The sequence below is a fragment of the Vicugna pacos genome, chromosome 5 (genome assembly GCF_048564905.1).
Source record: "Vicugna pacos chromosome 5, VicPac4, whole genome shotgun sequence".
In the NCBI taxonomy this organism is placed as follows: domain Eukaryota; kingdom Metazoa; phylum Chordata; class Mammalia; order Artiodactyla; family Camelidae; genus Vicugna; species Vicugna pacos.
In genome coordinates this window covers 49780-77529 of record NC_132991.1, presented here as the reverse complement: position 1 = coordinate 77529, position 27750 = coordinate 49780, and the positions used below count along the sequence as shown (strand labels likewise).

Here is a 27750-nt window from a genome sequence, read left to right as displayed (position 1 = left end):
AAACAGAGGGAGATGTTTACAGAGAGGGAAATTTGAAATCATCACTGAGAAGGAAGAAGGTGCAAGTTAACTAATAAAAGTAGCAGGATGGCTGGGCAGTGCGTGACTTTCTTCAGCAGCACTTAGATGCCTGGGGGGATGTAAGGGGCAAGAGTGATAATCAGTCTGTTGTGTAGTTGGGAGTTTTGCCAAGTAAGCACACTGAAAAAAAAGAAAAGGGAATAAAGGATCTAAGTAGGAGTTATTAAAAATTTAGCTCCTGGAAATTGTTGAGAAGGAGAGCATTTCCTTTACCATCTTACATTCAGTGATTGGGAACCTGCAAATTAAATTGACTAAAGCAGATTATTGTGAGAAAAAAATTACGTATGAATACATGCAGGAGTTCACAAAGCAACGGGATTTGAAGGGGTGGCTAGAAGTGGGGGCTTATATGCAATTTAATAAGTGACAGGAAAAGGAGAAAGGCGTTTTATGAAAAACAAATGACTTCTTGGTGAGAGGGGAGAGAAAGGGCACTTATGGTAGAACAAGTGACATTTAGGGAAAATAGAGAACGCCTTAGGAGAATGTATGGGAGAGATGACAGGTTTGTGACAATGTCTTGTTGGGTCTGGTGCTAGGAACTTGTCTCTAATTTTAAGACTGTTCCCAAAAAGTAAATAAATAGAGAAAATGAAAAGCCTGAGGCAGATTTCGTTTCTCCATGAGGAAACAGCTGTGAATCAGCGTTTAAGGTAACATATAGAAAGCCTGATGGCACTGTAACGATTGTGATCCATCAGAACACTGGAACAGCCACAGCAGATCCAAACGCTGCCCGTCTAAATCTTTAGGTCTACAGACAGTGATTAACGCTGGAAAATTCACAAAAGCTATCAATCAATATCAACGACAAGTTTGGTGGGTGGCTGGGTGCTGCTTAAACAGCTGGCATCCGGGCTCAGTTTGAGTATGTAATACTCCAAAGGGCTGGGTTTTATTCCCTAAATCTGCTTAAAGTCAATGAGATGCAGAGAAATGTGGTTTAAAATACTACATCAAATTTAATCACGCACATAGAATGCAAGAGTATTTTCCCTTAAGAAACAGTGTCAGTATCTTACATAACGAGAAGTGAATAAAATGTTAGGCAAACAGCCCAGCAGGTAAATGTTTGCTATTTTATCTTGCAGATCATATACTTATTCTTCAAAAATTCCACATATTCTTCACGTGCTTTTGAAACCAGATCTGGACTTAGACTTGACTCATCCATCAAGGCTACGAGAGAGTCTGTAGGACTTAAGATTCAAGTTCAGTAGTAGCTGGAAAGAAAATGAAAGAATTAGATTCTTTACTGAAAATAGTTCATAGGTAACTAAATGTCAGTTTATTTTTTAAGAAAAGCTGAGACTCTTCTAAGTTTTAAGAAGAATGAAAAACACCTACATACGATTACAACACAAAATACAAGATTACTACTCTAGACTTTGCCCAGGGCTGCACACTGAATTAACTGCTCTTGTGGCTAAGGATCAGAGCCCCTGGTTTTCTCATTCTTCATTCATTTACTCAGCAGCCATGTACTAAGGCACTGTGACAAGCACTGGAACCACAAGATGAAGATGACAGAGTCCACCCTGAAACATCATGTACCGTAAACTGGAAAAATAGATGAACAGGCAATTTCGGTACAGAGACATAAACGCCATGACAGGTATAAAAGAGGGCACAGTTGGAACACTCAGAAGGGACGTCCAGCTTTGTGTCAATACTGTCCCCTCTTTGGTGGCCGTGATGTGTAAGCAGATACCTGAATGAGGAGGAGAAAGTGTGGGAGGGAGAGGCAAGAAGCAAACACAAAGAGCAGAGGCAGAAAGGGCGCCCCCGGAGCTGGACGCAGTCTGACCAGTCGCTGGAGCCAAGGGGCCGAGCAGGGGAGTAAAGAGAGACGGCTGAAGACACTGGCAAGAGCCAAATCGATGTGGGTGTTTTTCTTCCAAGCTAAGGAATTTGGAATTTTTCCTGAGGGCAAAAGGTTAACCCCTGACACAGTGAATGACAGGAAATTAATTGTCATCCACCAGGGGACAGGTACATGAACTGCCCTTGCTTGAGTCTGGGTTTTTGGCCTCAGTCACTACCAAACTCGAGAAGCTGATGACCTCCATGCTTTCTGAGAACAGGTCCGTGTGCAGATGACAGGCCCACGGGGACAGCAGGAGAGGAAGGGCACAGCCAGAAATAGAGAGAGAACACAGACTTCCTGAGATTTTTTTTTAAAGCTATGGATCGTGATGAATAAATGAGGAATAAGTACACTTATCATTATGAATGAAATTATGCTTTCACATTTTTCATTAGATATGTGTAAGAAAAAAATTTAACATAGTATCTGTTATTCAAACAATAGAATGAGGTGCCACTTACTCTTTACATTGTATTTCGGAAATCAATGCCTAAATTTAATTCAGAAATGTTGGCAACATACCTTCTTTTAATTCTCTATCTGTATTACTCTCCAACTCCTTCTGCATCTGAAATAAGTCAAATATTATTTTTAATGTGTAAGTTAAACAAGAAACACTATCATAGGAATGACAGCTAGCTTATGAAATGTGGCCTTTAAATAAATACTTTTAGAGACTTGACCTAACTTGGGGATTGCTTAAATAGAAAAAATAATCACAGGAATAAAATAAAATAAATTCCTACTTACTTTGATTTTAGATAATAGAGAACATATGTATGTAAGGCGATTTAGAGTCCCCTGATGGAAAGCACAGCAAACCCTGCCCTGTCGGATGCACATAATCTCAGAGGGTGATGCCTGATCTTAGCACAAAGAGTTTAAACAATTCAGGTCATGTTCTACACTGAATGCATTACTCTGCAGTTCTCAGAAAAACTGCCTTTTATGAAAGTTTAGTTTTTTTTTTAAACATTAATGGCTTTTTCCTTAAAATGAGCTTCCCATTCCTGCACTAACATTAAAGGACAAAACTGTCCTCAGGTGCTTTCTCTTGCATTGCTTTTGCACTCACACTCTTCCACCATCATCCTGCAAAGTGACACACTGTCGATTTCTTGGTGACAACTAATGAAAACATTTCGAGTTTGCATCATGCTTAGCCACTGGCGGAAGTGTTAGCCATGCATTTTTTTTTTTTTTAACACCACACAGTCCGGTTTCATGACTCTGAAGCACTTAGACTCAATTTACCCACAACACTGTCTACGAAACCTGAGCTTTTTTCTTCTTTGATTTATTATGACATGAAGCCAAGTGAGAAGAAACAGGTTGAGACCTCACTTAACAAGGGCCCGTGCTACCCTTCTCTGCATGAAGATCATGAAAACACCATCAAACCATAAACCCACGCGCACCGCTTTAAATGGCTATTTTAAAAACGATACACAATGAAAACTGGTTGTAATTTAAAGACTCCCTATCATTGCCACCTCGGTATTCCTGCAGGTGAGGGCAAGACAGAGACATAAGCGAACTTCATCTTAAAAATTTAAGTATTTGCTTTGGTTGACTACCTATTTAGAAATGTTCTACAGCTGCTCAGTAAGACATTTTATAACAATTAAAATAACAATGCTATAAGTAAAACAGCAATTAAGGATGTACTCTTACAGAAGAAAATGATAAAAATTTTAAACTTAAAAACGGAACTTAATGTTTTTAGTGTCACAAGTTTATTGAATTCATAAAAAGAATTTATCTTGGATTCCTTTAAATAAAAAACATCCTCATGTGGTTAAGTAGCTCAATGCCAATCATTTACTTATGCTTAGGGGTAGAAAAACTGGGGTGCTGCAAAACTGAAAATTAGTATCAACCAGTGCCAAACCGAAACCAATCAGAAACCAAGCCAAACATTGGAAAGTGGATCTCTAGTTATTTGGCACTAATACTTAACTTCTAAAATAGAATTTAAAATGGAGCTTTTTAAGGAATTTAAAATTTGTCAGTTTAGTTGCCTTTATTGAATAAAGTTAATGACAGGTATCTCTTGAAAATTACAAGTCCAGGGACTTTAAAAAATTATCAAATTTCTGTCTCCTTTCTTTATTAGCACAATTAATTATGGCTTTTACTTGGCGTGCGTAAGTCAAATAAACAACTCAGAATTTCATCAAATTAAAAACAAGAATTATATCAGAAATCTGAAACCCAAGGAAAAAAAGGCAATGTAACTAACCCGGAACAAGGGATCGCTCAAGTTAGTCGAAGGGTCTGAAACAGTCTTGAAGCGCCTTCTTCGAGTAGGACTGCCTTTGGCCTCCGCGCTAGTACCAGCAGCAGAAGGCGGTTCGCCAACAGGCCTTGTAGGAACAAAGCGGGGGAAAGAGCTCTTGTGCTGCTTCTCCAGCTGAAGCTTAGAGCTCATCTCGGCCAGCCTCTCATTAACCCTGCGAGGATCGCAGAACAGATTTCATTCATTTCATTTTCTTCCTAAGTGATGTGTATTTTTAAAATTGCTATAATAGTAAACAGATTGTCCCATTAAACTGCGTTTTGACACCAAAAATACGTCAGCGAAGATCTACTGTAAACAATTACAGTTTAAAACTGTCCTAAAGAAGGACGTATGTCCCTGGGGGGGGGGCCCTTAACAACAAGTACTTCAAAGTGGGGAGAGTCAGAGATGGAGACGCCCCCACAGAGGACCCCCACTGCCTTCTGCACCGGCTGCATCTAGACATACTCACCCTCAGTAAACCAGTTTAGAAATAAAAAATAAACCATCCCTCAAAGCCACTGTCAAGCATTTGCTTTCACCCCCCTTATATACACATTTCACTCATTACCCGGGAGAAATCAAGCATGTGGCACTGAGCAACAGTTTAGAGCCACCACCTCTGGGGGGCACCAGGCGGCAGAGTCAATGGTGGGAAAGAACTACGACAGCGCCAGGAGCAATTTCAAGTGTCCCCCGATTTCCCAAAGCTCACTTTGTTACTTCGCTTTTACCAGAGGCCTACATCAGCACCTGCTTTCCATAACCAAACAAAATCTCAAGCGGATTTTCACTTTTACGGAAAAAAAGCAAAAAGCCAGAATAGCTCTGGGTGTTTGTTTTAGCCCGAGCCATCAGAGGGGCAACGAGCACCCCGAGCAGCGAGAGGGGCCCCACCGAGCTCCTTCCCCAGAACCACCCTCAGTGTCCCGGCATCACGCCGCCACGGCTTTGGGCTGTGTCTGTGAGCGCCTGTGCTTTATGCATATTTATTTCATACATCCACCAGCAAGATGTGTCCTAAGGTAACTGCCTCTTTGCTTTACACCGACAACTTTCATAGGAACGCTCTACTTTTGGAGAGCGGGGAGACCTGTAGCTTGTAACACTGCTACTCAGGCACTGGAGGTGGGACCCGCCCTTTCTGTCTTCCACACACCCCCTCGGGCAGGCCACCATATACTTCTTAGCCACTTTGTGAACCACTATGCTGCCCTTCACCCCTATGTGAATTTCCCCCTATTCCCCAAGCATGCCTTTATGTAGCGGAGACAAACTTAGAAGGGTACAGTACTTCGTCTCAGGGTGCCCACGAGCGGTGACACCAAATATCACAATCAAGAAAGTAAATTCACCAAACACCAGCATGGGGCCCCTTGGGTTTACGTTGCGCTCGTCCAAAACACAGTTAATTTTTAACTCATTAACATTTCTATTTATGGGAATTCCAGCTAGAAATTTTGTGATAATATGGCTGTCTAAATTACAAAGTTTGCAAAACCCCTAGCTTAAAGACTAGATCAGGTTAAATATATGCAAATATAAAAAATAAAGTCATATAAAAGCAACAAAAGGCAGGGAGATGCAAACTGCCCTGGACTGACATTTTAAAGGAGAGTTCATTTGCTAACATCATTTCCCAAAATTACACTATCTAGTTAGCTCTCACTTGCTACTCACCTCATGAACCTGGCTCAATAAAAATGATGCCTTAGAGGCAAATAAACGACCTAAATTATTTTCTATAATTCTACGTTTTGACTTACGAGGTTAGCTGACTTGCCAAAGACTTTCTATTTTCCAGCTCTTCCAGGTACAGTTGCTTGTACTGTTCCAATCTGTTTTCATTAGAATCATTTTTTAGTTCAGGTTCCAGATCTTTAACTCTCTGTTCCGTTTGACTGACTGAAGCACGTCTGCACTCTCTTAACACGTTTTCTTGAAGTGCTGCTTGTGCCTAAAGCACATTAAAAGGATACAATTATAAAAATAATTATAACCTGAGTAATTGCAGTCTGTTTGTACCCTTTAGTTTTCAGTCAATGACTCAGAGAGTAATTTTAAGTGTGAGAAAAAAGCTGAATGTTAAACTACTTATCATCAATGTCAAGTGAATTAAACCTGAATTACAAAATTAAAGTTGAATCACTCTTATATTAGTACTCATGTAATGTGATAGTTCGAAGAATAATAGGATCAACTTAAAATTTTATAAATTGAACAATACAACTTAAGAGTAATCCCAGAGTGTGGCACAGCATTTACATCACAATATATTCTTTTCCTCCTAGTAGTCTGGATTTACACCAATTGGTCTTAAAAATGATTCTCTAGTGAGAATTGTTCTGAAAGATCAATTTAGTGATAGTGATGATGGAAACTGAATTATTTAAAGGGAGTAACAAATGCGGCCTTCCTTCCAGAAATCTACAAAACAAACTGCTATATGGGAAGTAGAGGAAACACATAAAATGTACACATCCGAACTGTAATTCTCAGCGAAGTGAGTTAGAGCACGTTACAGATCAATGCTTCACCTGTATACACTGGCTGATTCCTTTCAGTTTTTCTGCCACATCCTGACTTCTTTGCACCTCGGTTTCCTGTCTGTACTGCACAGCTCGCCTGAGTTTTTTCAGTGTTTTTACTACATCCCTTCTTGTTTGTTCTTCAGTCTCCCGTTTGTCCTGCTCCACTTGACTGTGATCCACTGTATTCATTTCGAGGTGACGTCTGAGGTTTACTGCTTCTTCCTCCAACTTCTTCTTCTCCTCCTCTAGTGCTTCACATTTCTTTTGCATCTGTTTCACAGATAATATCTCCTGTAGAAGAAGCTGAGTTTCTGCACTTAGATGGAGAAGTACTGAAGATGCAGATTCCTCTTTTGCTGGAAGATCAGCATTCTGCATGAAAAAGGTAAAATTGTTTGGTAAGAGGTTAGCAGACTGAGAACAGCCTAACTCTAACCCAGCATCAAAGGTTGAAATAAATTCAGTTACAATAAAATGGTATATCTACCTTGTGGAATGGAGAAACTCAAATTACTCAGAAAATCAAGAAAAAAAGTTCAAACCACCAAGAGTCACAAAAATACACTGTTTACTGTCATCATCTTTGTTATACATTTGTACTTGGTTTTACACTCTTATTTTTCTGTAATTGTTTCATGTCTTTCCTACATAAAATGACTACAAGGCACCTCTTAGTAGAAAGTCTCTTACCTCTTCCTTCCCCAAGTCTTAACTCTTCATGATTTTTAAAGTTTTAGGGAGGTCATATTGAGTTACTTAGGGCTGAATTAATAAATGCCTCCCAAAACAAGACTTTGAAAAAAGACTGCAATTAATACATCTTACAAATATGGATTCTAATGCCATAAGCCTTTCTCTGAACTACAAATATCTTATGCTAGTTTGAATTGCATTCCAAGGAGCAATGAATGATTCACAGAGTTAAGGAGAAATCCATCTCCTAGTGTAGTGGCTTTGAACTTTTGAAATTCAAATTACTAATCTGTTATCTGTTTCTGATACACTGATTGAATATTATCTAATTTTTAACAGCTGTACTCTTGGAAAATTTCCCTTGGATGGGATGAAATATTTATTTCATTAATTATGCATTAAGCTATAGAATACAGCTAGGCATCTCTCCTTTTAAGTAAAAGGAGGTAGACACAGGGAGCTGAGAATGCAGGATCTACACCAAGAACAAGATCGGCACCAGTGTCACACACAGGAACCAAGCCGAAAGAGGACTTCATTGTGAACCACAAGATGACGGATTAGAGAGGCTTCCAAAGAGGAAGGTTGAATTAATCTTCTCCAGGCTTAATCTTTTGCCTCTAGGTAGTGAAATCTATGGATGAGTCTATGAATTATAATGAATGCAACATAATGAAGTGTATTGCAGACTGAGTCAGCAGATCCCCTGACCATGATTTGATGGAAATTGGAGTGAAGTGGGAGGCACTGGGTGAGATACTAAAGGTCTGAATGGGGGGAAAGAATGGACTTTACCTTTGCAAGCCTACTTTCTGTCATGTCACAGAGTCAGCAAGGCATAAGCTGGCCACAGGCCCCTTCAGGACGCAGCAGATCTCCACAGAAGTGGAGTTACAGACATTCCGCGACACTGACTTTTTATTATTATGTAAAACAACTGGTAATATGCAAGAGGACTCGGAAAGAGTTCTCATAACATCTGAATTGGTACTGGCATGGGACAGACATAGATCAATGCATCACCACTGAGAATCTGAAAGAAACCCTCACATTTACGGTCAATTGATTTTCAATACGAGTGTCAAATAACTGAATGAGACAATAATAGTCTTTTTAACAAATGGTACAGGGACAACTGGATATCCACATGCAAAAGAACAAAATTCGACCTCTACCTCGGACAATATATATAAAATTAACTCAAAATGAAAGAGCTAAAACTACAAAATTCTCAGAAGAAAACACAGGCGTGTGTCTTCATGACTGGATCTGGCACTTGTTTCTTAGGACAGTAAAAGACAGAAATAGATAAACTGAACTTCATCAATATTAAAAACTTCTACTCTTCAAAAGACACCATCAAGAAGGTAAGAAGGCAATCTCCTGAACAGGAGGAAATACTTGAAAATCCTACATCTGATCAAAGGCTTGCACCCAGCATACAAAAAGGACTCTGACAATTCAATCATAAAAAGACAACCCAATTTGAAAATGGGCAAAAACCTAAACAGACAGGTCTTCAAAGAAGATACACAAATAGATAAGCACATGAAAAGATCCCCTACATCCTTAGTCATCAGAAAAATGCAAATCAAAGCCACAATGAGATGCCAGTTCACACCTACCAGGAGAGCTGATGACCAGTGGTGACAGGAATGCATAGAAATTGGGAGAATTATACACTTTGGATAAAAATGTTAGATGGTGTAGCCACTCTGGAAAACAGTATGGCAGGTCCTCAAAAGGTTAAACAGAATTACCATATGACCCATATGACAGCATTTCCATTCTTAAGTCTATTCCCCAAAGAAATGGAAACATGTTTACACCAAAACTTGGACAGAAATGTTCACAGCAGCATTATTAGCAATAGCCAAAAAGCAGAGGCAACCCAAAGGTCCATCAACTGATGGATGGATAAATGGTTTAGCCCCACAACCGAGTACTGTTCGACAATAAACAGAAATGGAAATATTGACAAGTGCTGTAACATGGATGAACCTTGAAGACGTTTTGTCAAATGAAAAAAGCTAATCATGAAGGACCGCACAGCATGTGATTCCATTCCTGGGAAACACCCAGAACAGGCACATCTATAGGGACAGAAGTCAGACTGGTGGTTGCCGGGGGGTGGGGGGGCTGTGGTGCTGGGGGGGGTGATGGCCAAGGGATGCAGGCTTTCTTTCTGGGGTGATGGGAATGTTCTAAAATTGATTGTGGCGACAGCTGCACATCTCTGAATATACTAGGAGATAGTAACTATGTATCCTAAATGGGCAAATTATATGATACGTGAATATTTTTCTTTTTTGGTGGAGGGAAGTAATTAAGTTTTACTTATTTATTTTTAGAGGAGGTACAGGGGATCGAACCCAGGACCTTGCATATGCTAAGCATGCACTCTACTACTTGAGTTATGCAATCTCCCTATAATATGTGAATTATATCTCAACAAAGTTAAAAAAAAAATCCAAAGGCAGGATCTAGACAATTTTCTTAATTCTCTATTTTGGGTGTACAGATGTGATCTGAACTTCTCCATGCTTTGACAACATGTCTAAAATGAATAGAAAATGAAGGCAATGTCTAACTTCAACTGGTTTGTATAATGACCTTTCTGCACAAGCTACTCTGAAATCCATGAAATAAATACACACAGATTCTATATCCATTCACAAAAGTGAAGATGAGACATGACAATTTTCTGGAACATTCCATGAAACATTATCCTCTGATTTTATCTAGCTTGCCTCATTGTGGTGAGAGATCACTAAAACATACTGTTTAATAGGATAAAAAAGTTAACTTCTGTGAGGAAAGAGGTACAATTCTCCACTTCTCTAAGGGTAAATATAAGAAAAAAATAAAGAATGGCAGAATGAAAGTCAACATTTAAGAAACAAGTGCATTATAAAGATAATAAAAGTAAATTATGATGAAGATGCAAAAGAAAGCTATCCCCTAAAAGCTAGTGTCCTGCAACACTCTGTGCTGCACATTCATGGCCGAAGTGCTGAGTTTCATACATACTGGGTTTGCAGCTTGATGTGGCTTCCTCTCTCCATCCTGTCTCTTATTTTCTGAGTTAGTTTGATGATGTGCTGTCACCTCCAGGGATGCTTCCAACATGGACACTTTCTTTCGGGTGTCAGCCAGTTCTTGCTGAAGCTGTCTCATACAGGCCTAAAAAGATAACTCTGTTACTGAATTTTCTGTCACCTTATCATTAAGTTACATTAATAATATATAACTCCAACAAATGGGCTTTGAGAACTATCCCCACAGACATCAGTTCACCTTCTTTTCCTCATAGGCACACATTCCTGCTTACTGAATTTCATTAAACACACAGAAGGTGTGGCCCTCCTGCCTTACCGACAGTAAGTTAACTTAGACAATGGAGGCAGCCCCACCAGCCCCTCCCTGCCCCTCCCAGGAAGCGGCCGAGCTTCACCCCCACTGAAGTCTCTGACAGAAAGGGGTGTGCGGGTGGGCTGAGTGGTGGTAAGTTCCACACTGTGGAACATTCTCCCTCTTTCTCATTAGAGGCTTAAGTTCAGAGTTCTTCACATCTTCAATCTGGTGTTTAAACCCTTCCAACAGACTTCCATCTCACAATAAAAACGAGGATATTCCAATGGACTTTGGGGACCTGAGACAACCTGGCGTCCCCTGCCTCCTGGACTGCAGCTCCCACAGCTCCCCCCACCCCTCCCACTGACTCCCTTCCTGCCACTCAGGACTCTGGCTGCTCCTCCTCAGTCTGAAAGTGGGACCCCAGTGCCAAACTCGTACATCACAGAGCGCCCCAGTTCCTCTGTACTGGACAAACTTAGATCCGAATGACAGTAACTGAGCCTTGCAATGAGAACTGTGAGCACATTATTTGAAAAAATGTTCAAAGTAAATTACAAATAGAACAGGGGAGACTAAGTCAAACACAGTTTTGCTAAAATTTACATTTGTCCCAAATTATGACTGAATGAAAAGTAGATGCCTTTAAGGAGTGGAGAGGTCATAACAATACATGATTTGAGATGGAAGTATTTCTAAATTTAATTGCAATTGACATGAATAAAAATAAAGTTATATCAACTAAAAATGTATGAAAAGCTACTGAAGGAAAAGTACTGCAAGATACAGCATTTACACATTAACTGTCAAGGTAATCCACACAATTGAATCTTTTCTCTCTTTCTCTCTCTCTTTTTTTTTTTTTGTTTACATTTTTTGTTCACACAACTGAATCTTAATTTCAAATACTCATTTTAGGTCTGAGCATTTCATTTATCTGCTTCACGATACTAAAATGTGGTGACAGAAAGATTAAAATGATTTAGGCAGTATAAATTACTAAGACCTGCCTGTATCTGTCAACAGCTTATAGCTTAATCTCTTAGAATTTCAGGTGGCACGGCATCTTGACTCAAAGTAAAGCACCTCTCAGGTCTAATTTTTGTTTGCTGCATACAAGAAATGCCTTTACGCTGCTTTACAGTGTATATATTTATAGCCCGCACATTTTTTATGTTCAACTAGTTTCAACGTTCAGCTTCCATCAGATACTACTTTGAATTTTCTTTGAGGAAGTCTGAAAATTAGTTCCCTTTCTGGGTACTTACTTCCATTTCTGCTCTGTCCGTTTCATACTGACACAGTCTGTCCTTTAAACGTCTGCATTCTTTAATTAACTCCATGTTTCCTTCCTCCAGCTTCAGAACTCGTCTGCTCATGTCTTCAAGTTTTCCCTTGTGATCCAGAAGTGGCTCTGGGGTATTAAATATTGTCTTTTCACTTCTGGCTTTATTTTGAGCCACTTCTAGTTGCTGTCGAAGCAACGTGTTTTCACTTTGCAGTTTACATATTGTCTCCTTCAAGAATGCCTGCTTTGCAATGTATTTGATGACATCCCCTTGTGTGCTCTGAGACAAGGGTTCAGTTTCCTTGTTTGAATGCTGGGCTTGGCCTCGGTCAGACAGCTCAAAATCCATTGTGTCCTGTAAGTGAAACCCCTCATCTCTTACTCTTTGAACTGTACGCAATAAACTGACATATCATAATTTCCTTTGAAGTGGAAGACTAATCTCTAAGTTTATACAACAAAAAGTTTGCAGTAACTGGGTATCCAACTGGAAAAACTTAAGGTGGATACAAATCTCAAACTTTTACCAGAAATCCCCCAAAGTTCAAAAATTTAATTAAAGACAGTGAATCCATGAAAGTAAAAAAGAAACCACAAAAGGATGTTTAAGAAGCTCAGAATCGGAAAGGTCTTTCTTTCTCTGAAATACAACAAACCCAAAAGGCTTAAAATAAAAAATGAATAATTCTGACTACACTTAAAAATTATATCTGACATCTAACCTTTACAGCTACCGCCAAAGTAAGAGCCTTAGCTCTGTATAAATTGGGACAGGTTAGATTTCCTAAAAAATTCTTTCCTGAGAATATTCCATAAATATTCTCCCTTTCTAACATTTTTAGAGCGAGTTATAAGAATTACATGTATGGATAAATGATAAATCTAAGCACTGTACTAAGCACGTCTACAAACATCAGTTAACTCATTTAGCTGTGACAATTCTGGAATAAAGGGTTAAAAACACAAGCAAGCTGCAGGGTTTCCCCCAGGGCTTCTGACTCTCTGACTCTTACACCAAACCAAAGCTACTTCTCTAGGATAAATACATAAACACAAGAGAAGCCTTCTATTTCCCTAATGGTGAATACACTAAAGGTAAAGAAGGTCAAATTTATAGAGCTCTTCTTAGAAAATCAGGAGACTATTTGCTTCTGCAATAATTTTTATTTCTTCTTCATGATGTTTATAACAGTAATGGATGTGAATTAGCAGGGAAATACAGTGAACTGTTTAATTAAAAATAAAATACTGATCAATAAATTATCACTAAGTATAGATTATGGCATATCTTTCACTATACTCGAAAGCTCCTTGTACTGAAATCGGATACCACATGGAGCAGAGCGTTACTTTTGATCACACGTAGGAGAATGACACCCAAACTACGGTTTCTGAACTAGCTATACTTTTTCCTCCTTACCATCAGTGGAAATGATAAAGTAACCTCTCCATTAGTCTATCAAAGGAGTGAGATCACTGCCAGAAACTAGAATGCCTGCTGTTAGTAGCAACAGTTTTGAGATAATGGAAAGCTCATCAATTCCTATGGACAATATTAACAGCTTCTCCTTGGATGAGGCCGTTGTGAATGTCACGACATCACTGTTGCCGGCAAGTGGATTTGAATTCAAAATATTGCTTTATCCAATAGGCCGGAAATGCAACCTCCAGAAAATATATTTACATATATAGGCTTTTAAAACCCTGTATACTTTCTGTACCTACAGTATTGGTTTTTAAACTATGTAAGTATACAAATTCATACACACACATGTTTGAAGATGACTAAAGAAAATACCTCAGCATTCATTTTCTTATTAGCCTTTTCTGCCTCCTTTTGTTGGGAAAGACTATGGACCAGGATTTCATCTTGTATTAGTTGGGCATTCTGCTCTCGAGAAAGTTGTCTCTGAGCATCATTTCGCTCTTCTAAAACCTGAAGACATATTACATTTGGGTTTGGGTTTTATACCATGAAAAAAAGTCAAAAAAAGCTTAGGAGGGGAATCTTTAAAAAAAAAATTTTAAACCTGTTAATAAGAAGTAGCCTTTTTAAGCACAGGGACCTTTAATGCACATAAATAACTCAAATTCTAATATACGTGACAGCTAAATGTATCACAGAGCAAAAACACAAGGGATGTAGTATCATGAAAGAAAAACTTTTTTAGCACTTTTTAAATTGAGTTATAGTCATTTTACAATGTTGTGTCAAATTCCAGTGTAGAGCACAATTTTTCAGTTGTACATGAACATATATATATTCATTGTGACATTTCCTTGTTGTGAGCTACCACAAGATCTTGCAGATATTTCCCTGTGCTGTACAGTATAATCTTGTTTATCTATTCTGCATATGCCTGTCAGTATCTACAAATTTTGAAATCCCAGTGACAGAAAATTTCTTTATAAAGCATTTAACCAGTTCCAACATAGTCTCAAGGTGATTTAGCCTGGATTTTAACTTCAAAGAGCCAAAATTAACACATGGATTTGAATTAGACTTGTTACTTTGTTGAATGGGCCAAAACCGTCAATCCTTATGTTAATGATTCAGCTCAATTTAACTTCCATTCCTTCATTCAGAAAAGGCACAGAGCATCTATTAGATGCCAAGAACACCAAGAAATTAGTAAATTAAGCTCTAAATGTCATAGTTCATATTTAGGTTGAGATAACTTTTATTTGTTTTAAATGAAATATAGATTAATTCAAAAGAATATTGTAAATAATATTGATGAAACAGTGTTAGAGGTACAAAACTTTCACATTATGACTAATTTACCTGATTTGGTTTATTCCTTACGCTCTTCAGTTTGCATTCTTGTGCTCGGGCAGTACTTTCAAGTTGTTGTTTTAGGTAATCTTGCTCATTGTATTGTTTCTCTTTTCTTTTTAAATCGTCCTTAGATTTTCCGTATAATGTATAAGAATTTTTCTTCTTCTTTGTTTCTTGTTCTAATGTGAATCTGCAGTGAAATATGCTTACCTTAAAATTTATTTTGTTAGAAAATAAAAAGTTCATTTTATGATCTGGTTCTTCACATGCTGATTTATTACCCTAATGGAATTTCTATGTTCTCAATTTGTTTTTCATTTCTAAGTCTCACATTTTAAATTCCTCACTTCAACCACTTCATAAAGATAGATACACACACACAAACACACATGTTTGAAAAGTAGCAATGAAAAGACAAAATGCTACTGGGTTTCAGACAAGAGTAACTTTGGTCAATAGTGTAGGAAAGAAATTTTGCAATTATTCAGTAAGGTTTGAATTGAAAATTACCCTTTTTTCCCCACATAGTCATAAATGACTCCTTCATTGGGACAGAGAATTTAGTTACTAGTTAAAAGAGAAGTTGCTATTTAGAAACAAGTTTATAAGTTCATGAGGGATAAAATTTCAACTTCCTGAAGTATCACAGGGACTCCTACATGATCTCCAGTGGAAGGTAACATCCACAGGCATCTTTTCCAGAACACAGACCCGCTAATTAGCATAATCCAAGGTGAGGCTGGGGAGTCTACTCCCTGATGCCCTACACTATGTTTCTTCTTTTGCAACACTTTGAACTTACCTTGTTGAATATTACTTATTTAGTAAATCATTTTTAAATCCCTTTTGGTACAAGGCAGGATCCATAGTAAGTAATTAAAAAATAAAGAGTAATCCATGCTTTCAGCATAGACCTTGGAACTAATCTTATCTCTGCATGAGAGAGATGCTGAATAAACTAACCAGTAATCACTTTCCACTTTACTTTTTTGTCCATCCATTCATATGTTCAGAATCAAACTGCATGAATTTTTTTTAAAGTTTCTGCCTTGAGAAAAATGGTCATTTCATAATTCTGCAAGTGGGAATGTAAAGTAATATAAACTTTCTGGAGGACAATTGAGAGATAAGGATCAAAGATTTTTTTTAAAGAAATATAGAATGAGGAGATATATATATATATATTGCTGTGTTATTTCCAAGAGTCTCATATTCCACAATATTAATGAAATTTTCTCCCCTGTAAAATCCCAAAAGGTAAGTTAGCAATTATAAGACTTCTCCTACATACCTACAGTATTAAAGTAAATATAAAGAGTTCAAATATTTCTTTAAAACCAAGAAATTCAGTACCTCATGCGGCAGAGCTCTCGTTCCCACTCCATATTTTGAAGTTTTAACTGTGATTTTTCTTCTCTTGTTTTCAGCAGCTCTGTGTGTAGCCAGTTCACCTTATCTTCCATTTCTTTAAGTTTTCCTTTAAGTACTGCACAGTCAGATTCTTTAAGTTCTATTGATCTGAATGAATCAACTGGATCCTGAATTTTCAATAACCGATCAGAATCTGCATTAGGAAGAAAACAAAAATAGAAACAAAATATATGAATAATTTTTGTGTATAAAGGACTGTGCATTTTCACATTCATTCATCCATACATTGAGCAAATGGATATTGAGCATCTATAACGTGGAAGACAATCTTCTAAGCTCTGCAGATATTAAAAGAATGACAAAGTAGTATTATGAACATTATGCAAATAAATTTGACAACTCAGATGAAGTGGGTAAAATTCCTTGAAGGAGAGAAATTACAAAAGCTCAATTAAGAAAGAACAAATAAGCTAAAAAGCCCTATATCTTAAAAACCAAAAGTCCTATTTAAAGACCTTATGACAAAGAAAATTCCAGTCCCAATGGTTACACTGGAGAATTCTACCAAATATTTTAGGAAAATTTAATACCAATTCTACACAAATTCTCCTCAAAAAATGAAGAGGAAGAAATATGTCCTCATTCTATAAAGCTGACATCACCCTGAATCCAAAACCAGACAAAGATATTACAAGAAAGAAAACTAATGTCATGAAAATGGAGGTAAAACTTCTAAAAAAACATTAGCGAATTAAATCCAACAATACAGGATAATTCATCGTGACCAAGTCGGGTGTATCCCAAGAATGCAGGGCTGTTTTAACACTTAAAAATCAATGCTATTCATCATATTAACAAACTAAACAAGAAACCATATGATCATGTCAGTGGATAAAGAGTCACTTGCCAAACCTCAACATGTATTCCTGATAAAAACTTCCAGCAAACTAGGAACCAAGGGAACATCTTCACTATGACAAAGATCTGTGCTAAGCCTACAGCTGACACCATATGCAACGGTAAAAAACGGAATGCTTTTCCCAGAAGATGAGGAACCGGACAGGAGTGGCTTCTCTTACTTCTTCTAATCAGCACTGTACTGGAGCCAGTGCAATCAGGCAAAATAAAGAACCAAAAGGCATCTGGATGGGAAATGAAGAGGTAAAAGTGTCTGCTAATCAGCGGGAAATATTGCATGGTGCGAGTCAGCTAACTCCAACCTGTGGGCCGGGTTGCTTGCTTTGGTCAATAAACTTTTACCATGTCCATTACAGCCACGTCCATTAACTTGTGTATTGTCCATGGCTACTCTTGTTGCAACAGTGACAGAGCTGATTAGCTGTGACAGAGGATGTATTCATTGGCTGCAAGTCTTAAATGTGAACTACCCTTAGTAACACAGTAGTTTAAAGAAGAAAAAGCTTGACCACCTCTGGTTATGTAGAAAATCTGAGAGAATCCATAAAAAGGCTACTAGAACTAACAAATGGGTTCAGCCAGGTTGGAGGGCACAGGGTCAGCGTACAGAAATCAACTGCATTTCTATCATCAGAAACTAAAATTTAAAATACATTATTTTAAAACAAATAAATAAAAATATACAACTTATAACTTCACTGAAAAATAAGAAATACAGGTAAACTCATAGAAGACGGAAAGACCCAGACACTAAAAACTCTAAAATATTACTGAGAAAATCAAGGAAGACCTATGTAAACGGAGAAGTAAACTTTGTTCGGGGTTAAAAATTCCATATAGTTAAGAAGTCAATTCTCCCCAAATTAATCTACAGATTCAACATAATCTACATCTCATTTCCAGGACACTAGCAGACTTTTTTTTTTACATTGAAAAGCTGATTCTAAAATTCATGTGGAAAAAGGGGTAATAAAAGGAAACAAGATGAAGCCAGAGCACTGTGGCCTTTAACCATGGAGCTACGAGAAGCAGGAGCTGGATTTTAGGCAAGGAGGTAACAAAGACCTGAATTTTAAAAACTGTCTAGTAATCCCGGTTGCGGGGTAGATCAAGGTCCCAGGAGGCGGAGCGGCGGCGAAGAAAGTCCTGAGGTGATTTCAGCGTTCTAGGAGGGAAGCAGTGATGACCTGACCTCGGGTGAAGGCGTAGGGGCAGCAGAGTCAACAGAAAGCACAGGGAGAGGGGCGGCCACAGCCCCTGGCTGGCAGCGCACACGTCTGCTTCTGCTTCAACACAGAGCAGGCCTCTGAGACGCCGCGGCCTGTGACGCAGCCGCGCTCCCCGGGCAGCGCTGGGTGTGCACGCGTCACCGCGAGACGCTTGAACAGGCTGTGCAGTCACACGGGGGGCCTACCTTCACTCTCCGGGCCAAGTCGTTTGATTGGCCTCAGGGTGCCCTTAAAATTATGGAAAAGCGACTCGGAATCCTCGGAAGCTCTCCCCGGTGACAGAGTTAAGTCATCGAGGAAATCCACAGAATTCATCTGCTCTTTGACCTACAAGTAAATAATGCTATTTCACAGTGTCTCCAACATAGTTATAAAATATGCTCAGTGTACAGAGGTGATAGATATCCATCTTTTTATGAGAGCAAAAACACAGACACTTCTCGAAAGAACTGATTTCTGTCAAAAGGCTAACTTTATCAATAGTGTTTCTAAGTGATTTTTAAGTAAATGTTTCTACAACAAAGAGGATTTTCTGTTTTTCCACTCTATCTTTTATAATTTTTTTTACTACAGGAAAACAATATTCAGGAAGGTTTTTTCGCCTCAATTCCAAGGATAAAGTTTAACTATAAATGATTATAGATCCTAACGATACTTTAAGTTTTCTAACTAGATAAAATGCTATTAAAAACTAACTATTAAATAATTATTTATTGACTCTAAAAGTCTAGTTTGAAAGGCAACTTTTTTTGAACTGTGTTATTAAAGCACAGAAAACAGTATTAAACCAGAAATTTAAATTTACATTTTTACATACCAGTGAGTAGTTATTTTCACTTCCATCAAGTCTTTCTTCCTCTTCCTCAGATGTCCTTTCTAAGTCTAGGTCTGCTGAAAAATGAATATGCTTAGTTAAAATTCACTACTTAGAACAGCTAGATAAAAGGCATCATCTTTATAAAAACATAAAACACATTTCATCAATTGATAGTTCAAATTAAGCTTAATCTTTAGCTGGATATTTACTTCTTTAAGAAATACTTCTAATTATTTAAAACTTCAACAAACTGGGAAATACTAGATGTTACCAGATTAAAGGCATACAAACATCTCAAAGTTTCACTCACAAATTGATTCACCAGACATGAACAAAACAAAGAGAAATAAAACAAAATTTAAAAATACAGTAGAAATATACAAAGTCACGATAGACTCTATTCTCTACCTCCTAACAGTACCTCTTTAACAACATACCAAGCTTCAAGAGCAATGTTATTCATGGTTTCCAAAATTACTGCTACTTTTTATGCTTTTATCTTTCCTTTATCTGAAATGTTTCCCTCTATTGTTCTGACAAGTTCCTTTTCCTCTTTGAAGACTCAGCCTGCTCTGTGAAGTCCTCCTTGATTACAGCTGTCTTTCTGCAGAGACACAGGGATCTCTTTCCTTGGAGTTACCTTGGTACTTCACAGATTTTTCTAGTGTGTCTTCACCAGCTGAACTGCAAACTATTTCTTTACATGTCTATCCTCTTTGCTCCTCTGCTGCCGAGGACAAACTCTTAAAAGTATCTTTGTATAAACAGTATTTATTAGAAAAACTTTGAGTTTATAGCTTGTAGTCACTACTATAGGAGATAACTGAGAATCTTTTGTAAATACGACAGTAATTCTACAGGTAAGGAAAGAAAAGATAAAACTATAGGAGCAGAAAAAACATTGTATGACTTATTATTACAGCTCTGATTATATCACTGATTAAGGCACTAAATTAATTGGTATATACAGTAGAACACATATTAGATGTGGTTAATCAACAGACTGGGTATCCTAGAAGAATTAGAATCGATATTCCATATATTATTTTTAAGTGATAAAGCACTCCTTAAAAACCAATATCCTTTTCAACCTATCAATCCATTACAAATAATAAAACAAGCTGATATACGATGTGGACACAGTTAAGAAGGAGGTCCTGTGTAGCAAATCCCCAATGTCTGCCACTACCGCTGGGAAAGCCACTTCTAAAATACAGAAAGGCAGAGAATATACTAGAAATATTTTGATATTTAGTTGCAGAGGTGCTTTTTCAGTTACACTGAATATGGCTATAACAAACATTTATAAATTCAGAGCTAGATAAAAATAAAGCTAAGAAATCGTATTTTCAGAAGGGAATCTTTGGATGTCCACCTAGGTTTCCCAACTAGTCACAAAGCTCTAGACATCACTCTCCTACCCGCTCTCAGGACTGTGCTAAACACTAGTCTGAACGAACTTACTTTCTCCTAATTCCCTTTGCTATTTAATAAGTTGCTTTGTCAGAGGATGAATGTAAATGTCATGCCAAAAGGTATTGTCCAGTTGTAGGTTTCATAAAAGGAGTAAACACAAAGGAGATCCTGCCACAAAATGATTTCTGCAAAGTCAGAGTATGGTGAAGCCACGCACAGGTAGGCCATGGCTAGCTCTCTGTGCTGCTTTATTACCTTCTTTGCTGCTTCTGTTCTCTGGCAGCCGTGACTCACACAGGCCATGGAGCGCTGCATTTTCTGACAGAGATACGGCTCTAATATTCATCCGGTCTTTGTCTACTAGGGCTGTCTGCATCAGTTCTGTGGGTGTTGACTGGTTTGTGGTCACTGATTGTGATACCAATGGACATTTATCAACTTTCAAATGCTTGGCTCTTTTACCAGCCGCATTATTGAGGCTCAAACTAGTAGAATCCCCGTCTGAAGTTTCCACTTATTAGAATGTGAATAACAAAACAAACTTGACTAACTTGTACGAATTCTCTTCCCAGAGCAGCAGCCCCACGTCCTCCTCTCCCCCCAAACGCACTGCTCTTTCCCAGCTGGTTGTACTTTACATGTCATTGCTGTTCACATAGGGAACCACTGTCTCTCTTTTTTCTACTTTTAATTTCCTAGTATTACTTATTTGGATTCACTCATCACTCTCTATAAAACAGTCTATATTCCGTAAGAGCTTTATGAATAATTATGATTCTTCAACATATGAATTTTTTCATTAACAAAATGTATGTCTAACCAGCCATTTACCAGACGTTTAAATATGCATGGCAGTATTGTGTCCTAGAGACACGGGCTTTAAGAAAACTTTTACTGAATGGTACTACTTACATTACAATGAGACAGTCTTTCCTCAATATACCAATATCTTCAGAATTCTTACCTTAAGCCTTGGATAAACATCATAAACTTACATAAGAAAGGATAGCCTTGAGTGACTAATTTTTTCCATATAAAAACAGGGTAAGTCTAGGTACAAACTAGATCCAAAGAGTACGGGGTGCCACGAGACAGGAAATATGTAATAAAAATGTTTTCCTTTTCATAAAAGAATTAAGTTGTCAGACTTAAACTTTTAGAGACAAGTTAAAGAAAAAAAGGCAAGAAATGTAGAAATGAACTTTAAAGCCCGTTTCATCACAAGGGCCCCTTTATCATTTCACATCCATGAGCCCTGTTTAAAACAGCAGTTCTCAGGTGCCATCTGAGAAGCCCTGAAGCCCCAAGTTCCCTCCATCTAGGGAGTCCAGGAGGTCAAAACTAATTTCACAATAATACTGAACGCTATTTTCATTCTCATTCTCCGTTAAGTGTGCTGTGGAGGTTTCCAGATACATGACATGTGATAACATCATAGCTCTAATGGCTAATGGAATGTTTCTGTGTGCTTGTTTTTTAAATCTTTCAGTTTTATTTTCTAATATACTAAACATCAATAGATACAACCCACTTAAAAGTTCTTCAGAATTCTCAATAATTTTTCATAGTATAAAAATATCCTAAACCCCAAAACTTTTAGGATTATTGTTTTAAAAGATCATGTCTACCAAATACTAAGGCAGGACCAGTAACTTCCATCATTTTTAATAAGCAACGACACGACACCACACACACACACTCTCCTAATCAAAACATCCAGTTGGCTTAAGATCTTTGGGCTAGGGAAATAGCTCAGTGGTAGAGCACATGCTTAGCATGCACAAGGTTCTGGGTTCATTCCCTAGGACCTCCATTAATAAATAAATACAGAAATAAGTATCATCAATCTGATAGCGCTCGATGAAATAATTAAAGTGAGATATGACTGACATATTAGCAAGTGAAGCTTTACCCCACGTAACGGTCAGAATTCAATTAAGCATTTTAAAACTCTGGAAAAATCTTAGAACCTAATAATCAGTCTCTCAGAATCCCTGAGAAGTACAGGGACTCCAAACTGAGCACTTTGGTGTCTCCCAACATCAATAGAAACATCCGAGTCAAAGCTGACATTTAAAAAATCTATTTCTTATGCTAATATATATATTTTCAAACATGGATACCGATCATAACATCTGCCTTACTTGTGTCACCTTTCAATTAAATTTGAAAAAATAAAAGGAATTAGGAATAAGAAGACTGTACTTCATTTCATGGTTAAATTTGTATTGCAAAACTTACCTGGTTTGAATCTTTGTAAATTCTTCATTGCTCCTGTCTTTTTAGGAACAGAATCTTTCACTCCAACTGCAGGCTGAATGGTTTTTGAAACAAATCGATTAATAATGTACCCCAAATGAGAACTCCCCATGCCCACTCTAGCTTTCCCATTTTATTGTCCTTCAGATTTTAAAAAAAGTGTCCTCAACATTTCAGTAAGTCACTAGTGGTCACTGTGATCATTCTGTCTTACATTTCTATAGCACCCTTTACAGTTGACAATGTGTTTTCACATTTGTTACCACATTTTTATTCATGACACATAACCTGAGAGGTAGGTATCAGTACCGTGTTTTTGAACAAGGTCACTGACATTCAAACAAGTCAGACAAGTGTTTCCAAGATCCCACAGTGGGTCAGAGCCAGGATGCTACGTCTGCTGACTTCAAGTACAGTGCCGTGCCACTAGGCAGGAGCTGCCGAGATCCAAGAGTTCAGGCTCTTTTAACCTCTTCCACGGCTATCACCTTGGAATAGGTCACCTCTACCCTGCACTTAGCTTCCTTCAAGTCCGGTCGCCATAAAGGTACTCAGTGCACGCTATTTCCCTACCCGAAATGGGCTGTCCTCAGTGAAACATCACTCAACCAAACTGCTGTTATTTTAACCCCACATACTTATTACTATTCCCCATGCTTTTGCTTCTCCTGAAGTGTTCTTTGCAGCTCTAATTGACAATCCAAATATAATAATACCTTGAAGTCACAAGCACTGTCTTTTCAAGGTCAAAGTGGTTAAACAAACAAACAAAAACACCATTTTTTTGTTTTTTTAGTACAACCTGTTTCTCTCTGAATCTCACTAACAGTTTGACACATTCATTTGTAACAAAGAAACAGCTGGTCCCAGGCTGACCAAGAACTATTTTCTTTAGTTTTTAGAAAATGTAACTTCAGAACCCAAGCCAATTCCCTATGACTTCTAAGCCTTGGTTTTTGCACTACATACACCAGTTTCATTAGGTGAGTCTGGAAAACTAACAGAAGCGCAGTCTGCAGTGGTATGACATGTGGCACGGAATGACTTTACTAAGTTTGGGTTAAAAAGGAAAAAATTTTCCTGGGCAAATGTAAAAGTGAGAAAGTGAAGTCAAAACATCTCTCCATATATGTTTTAACATGACTAGTCAAGTACAAACTTAAGGCAAGAAAAAAAGGAAAATGTAAGTATAACAAGGTATGTGGAGGAGTACATATATTTCAGCACTTATATATAATAGATTGGTGATGTATCAGTATTGTTAGGGATATACTATGAATGAAAGCCTCTGTTTTACCTTTTTATTATATATATAAAATATATAAATTACATATGCAAGTATATATATTATTCTTCAGCAAATTTTATAAAAATATCAAAATATATGATATATAAAACAAAGGCCTTTGTTCAGAGTATATCCCCAATAATACTGACTTGTATTACTCTACAACCGTTTGTTTGTGAATACTACTATAAGTAAGAGTTCAATTTTGTCACTAGAAGTCACTCAGTTGAACATGGTCATCTCTCACTACCTGAGCACTGTGAATTATTACTAGAGAGAGAGAAAAATAGATTTTAGAAAGTTCCTAACACATCAACTTTCCACCTAGACAAAGAACAGGTACAGGATTCTAAGGATAATATATAGCTTGAAAAGATAGATTGAATGGAACATGAGAGGGGGCTAAAAAGGTTAAAAAGTTTTCATCTCAAATTCTAAGTTCACAATTGGTAGATACTGGAAAACAGACTGTAACTTATTCCTATTCATCATATACTTCTTATCTATTTCTTTGGCATTTATGACATATTTCCTGTCATAACAACTGAACTTTTACAACCTAAACAAAGGGAATAGAAATTTAAGTCGTATTTTTAGAATTCAAATAGATTTCATTATGACATAGTACGCATATTATATTACCTGTACCATCAAATGGATTTCATTACGATAGAGTGTGCGTGTTCTATCACCTGCAGCATGGTGCAGAAGTCCATGTCTCCTCATGCACTCACATTCAGAAAATACTAAAATGCTTCTTACACTTAAGACCTTATTCTAGGTGCTCCAGGAAATGCACAATTACGTTCCCTAATCTCTAGCGGTGTATGCTGATGCAGGGGTAATAAAATGAATATGTAAATAACTATACTACAAAGTATCTGAAACTTGAAATTTTAGAATGGGACACGAGGACTGGACATACTTTTTTAAACTATAATACAAAAGAATTCTGAAGTAGGTTTCATCATATGGTTGTTATTAAGAGTCTACTTTGAGAGCTGGTTGTTATTTCAGGGAAAACATGTATTCTTCAATTAGATGAAGAGTTTTGAATATACTCTTAATGGGATAATTTAGAAAACACAGAGGAATCTATATTATGGATTTTGAGAAACAGAATTTTAATTTCTAAATTTCTATAATTTCAACTATTATTTTAGTCTTAATGCAGAACCAGAGATAGAAATAAAGTAAAACAAACAAACAAACAAGACAAAAATCTCTTTCCTCACAACTCTCTGATACCAAAATAAAAAGTGTCCAAGGGGGAAAAAAAAGACACACGCTACACAGTTTTGGAACTGAAAGGCCCCAGGAAGAGTCCATGATTATCACAGTAAGTAGCTGTGTGCACTAAAGATGTCACTGAGGCATGAGTGTTATACAAGTGCCGTCAGTGTGGTTTAGAAGTCAAAGAACCCTCATCCTTGGCCAAGCTTCACACTTCCTCTATTGTGGGAAACCTTTTCACAGTACAGTTTTCCTGTCACTATATATCTTCTAGTCCATTTTGCTTCAGCCTTATCTTCAGTATTTACCAAAGGAAAAAAAAAAAGAAAAAGAAAAAAATCAACCTGCCATATTTTTATAAAATGGTTTATTCTGACCAACTTTCTAACACAAACATAAAACAATGAGAGGCAGACCACTGCTAAATTTTAAGAGTAAATACTACACAAAACTAAATTCAGAGCAGAAAAATTAATTTCACAAGAGAACACTTTACCTTGGGAGCAAGATCTAAGTCATCATCTGATGTAGGCCTTGAATCATCAGTATCATGTTTGCGTGAAACTCTTTGGAGCAAAAATACACATCAAAAATGAGTGAGTTCATTTCTTTTAACAAACAAGTCATAAAAGTCTATGCTGAGGGATAAGAAAGCAGATTTGGGAGCCAGGCTGCCTGATGGTCAAGTCACAGGTCAACTACTATGCTAACCATGGAATCATGGGTCAACTAGTCAACCTCCTTAAGCTACAGCTGCCTAGTCAACTAACAGTAAGCTGTAACAGCACAGCTACTCTGCAAAGCTGTTGTGGTGACTGTTCAAGGTAACAAATGCCAAGTACATAACATGGTATCTAACTCAGAGCAGGACACTCAACAAGCCTTGTTTCTTTTCTCTGTGATCCCTCAGTCAACATGTAATTTTTAAAAATCCATAAAATCCTACCTGATGACAGAGGTATCTTCATGACTCGGTGAAACGTCAACCACTAAATCCGCTATTAAAGAAAAAAGTAAAATAGACTTCGTATCAGCAATAGAAAAATACAGAATATTGAAAGTATAAGACCAATGTTCCGTTAACAAGCATTCCTTTGGGACCACACCTGGAGACTACACACTTGAGTGAATACTGAGTATACTCCTGGTAGGTAATTAATGCATAAAAACCACTTCCCCTCCTTTATATTTACCAAAAAAAAAAAAAGGGGGTGTTTAACCAAATTTGGTATCTTGAAGTGAACTGCTGTTTACAAGGAACAAAATCCCAACCAAACTTTACGAGACTCACAAAAGAATGATAATCATTAGTAGAATCAGTATCATAAACTGACAACGTCAAGCTCACACAGAGTGGTGTTTCTGGACGACACCCATGGGACTAACCCACCCTGCCATTCGGCTTTGTCGGCCTCGTGTTATCTGGGCACGGTCATCCCTATTCGCTCACATACGGTCTAGGGCTGCCTTCACACTGCACTGGCAGACATGAGTAGATGTGACAGACACCACATGGTCTAAAATATTGACTCTCTGGCCCTTTATAGAAAAAGCTTGTGCCCTTTATAGAAAAAGCTTGTGCATCACTGCTTTATGTCATAACCAGGAAACCCTAAGACTCAAATCGAATCTTCTTACTCTTCTGCTCAACATTCTTCAGTGGATCCATGCGGCTGCCATTGCTGGTTCCCAACTTGACAACCATTTCTTCTTTTTCATCCTTGTCAGACAATTGCAACTTTTCTTGGATGTTTTCTGCCCCAGTATGCGAAGAAGATAAACTCTTCTTAGCTGCAAAAAGAGAAATGATTATTCTGCGGTCATCACAGTAACTACATCTCCTTCCCCTGTGGCTGGTTTAGGCATGAGCATGCGATGTAGCCCAGCCAGTAAGATGCGAGGGGAAGTCTACCGGAAGCGTCTCTGTTTTCTTCCTCGTTAACAGGAAACATGCAGAGAGAAGCAGCCCTCCTCGCCTGCGGATACTGTCAGGTGAGAAGATGACGCTTGGAGCTGCTGCTAATCAGCAGACCAGGAAAGGCGACATCAAACACTAGCAGCCTCACAGCTGAAGGAGGGACAGCGTCTGGGATCCTGACGACATCACCGAACCTTCTAACCAATCCTGACTCCTGTTGCTGTAGCCACTGTTACTTAGGCCTCCTATTATTATTTGCAGCTAAAAGCATTCTGACACATCTCCCAAGGTCTACAGCAGACCTCCTCCTTTCTATAGTACCAGAAAGGCTTTCAGAAGAGTGCCTGAGCTAGGTAGTCACCTCGTTCCCAACCATTCCTACAGCATCCTTCCTGCACCAACAAAATGAAACTCATAGATCCTG

General features: G+C 37.9%; 2 protein-coding genes across 5 annotated transcripts in view; both read right to left on the bottom strand.

Moving 5' to 3' along the window:
* Positions 1–1021: 1021 nt before the first annotated feature.
* On the bottom strand, positions 1022–27178 carry LOC140696290 (ankyrin repeat domain-containing protein 26-like). 4 transcript variants are annotated; one of them, XM_072960696.1, is made up of 16 exons: positions 27047–27178; positions 26355–26406; positions 25905–25974; positions 22870–22942; positions 19213–19286; positions 18581–18722; positions 16231–16441; positions 14884–15067; positions 13897–14034; positions 12079–12453; positions 10487–10639; positions 6770–7135; positions 5999–6189; positions 4194–4404; positions 2474–2519; positions 1022–1307 (listed from the first exon to the last, which is right to left on the bottom strand). In XM_072960696.1, the coding sequence occupies exons 1-16, from the start codon at positions 27111–27113 to the stop codon at positions 1285–1287; spliced, it is 2376 nt and encodes a 791-aa protein (XP_072816797.1). In that variant the 5' UTR covers positions 27114–27178; the 3' UTR covers positions 1022–1284. The 4 variants fall into 4 exon arrangements, with proteins under 4 accessions (XP_072816797.1, XP_072816798.1, XP_072816799.1 ...); XM_072960697.1 differs by having other exon boundaries at positions 19213–19283; XM_072960698.1 differs by lacking the exon at positions 13897–14034.
* LOC107035261 (uncharacterized) overlaps positions 27147–27750 on the bottom strand; it is a gene marked incomplete at its 3' end in the record, with an annotated part of 48137 nt that continues 47533 nt past the window's right edge. The window contains exon 14 of the mRNA XM_072962061.1: positions 27147–27199. Within this exon, the coding sequence (XP_072818162.1) occupies positions 27147–27199 (53 nt within the window). The remainder of the gene's footprint in view (positions 27200–27750) is intronic.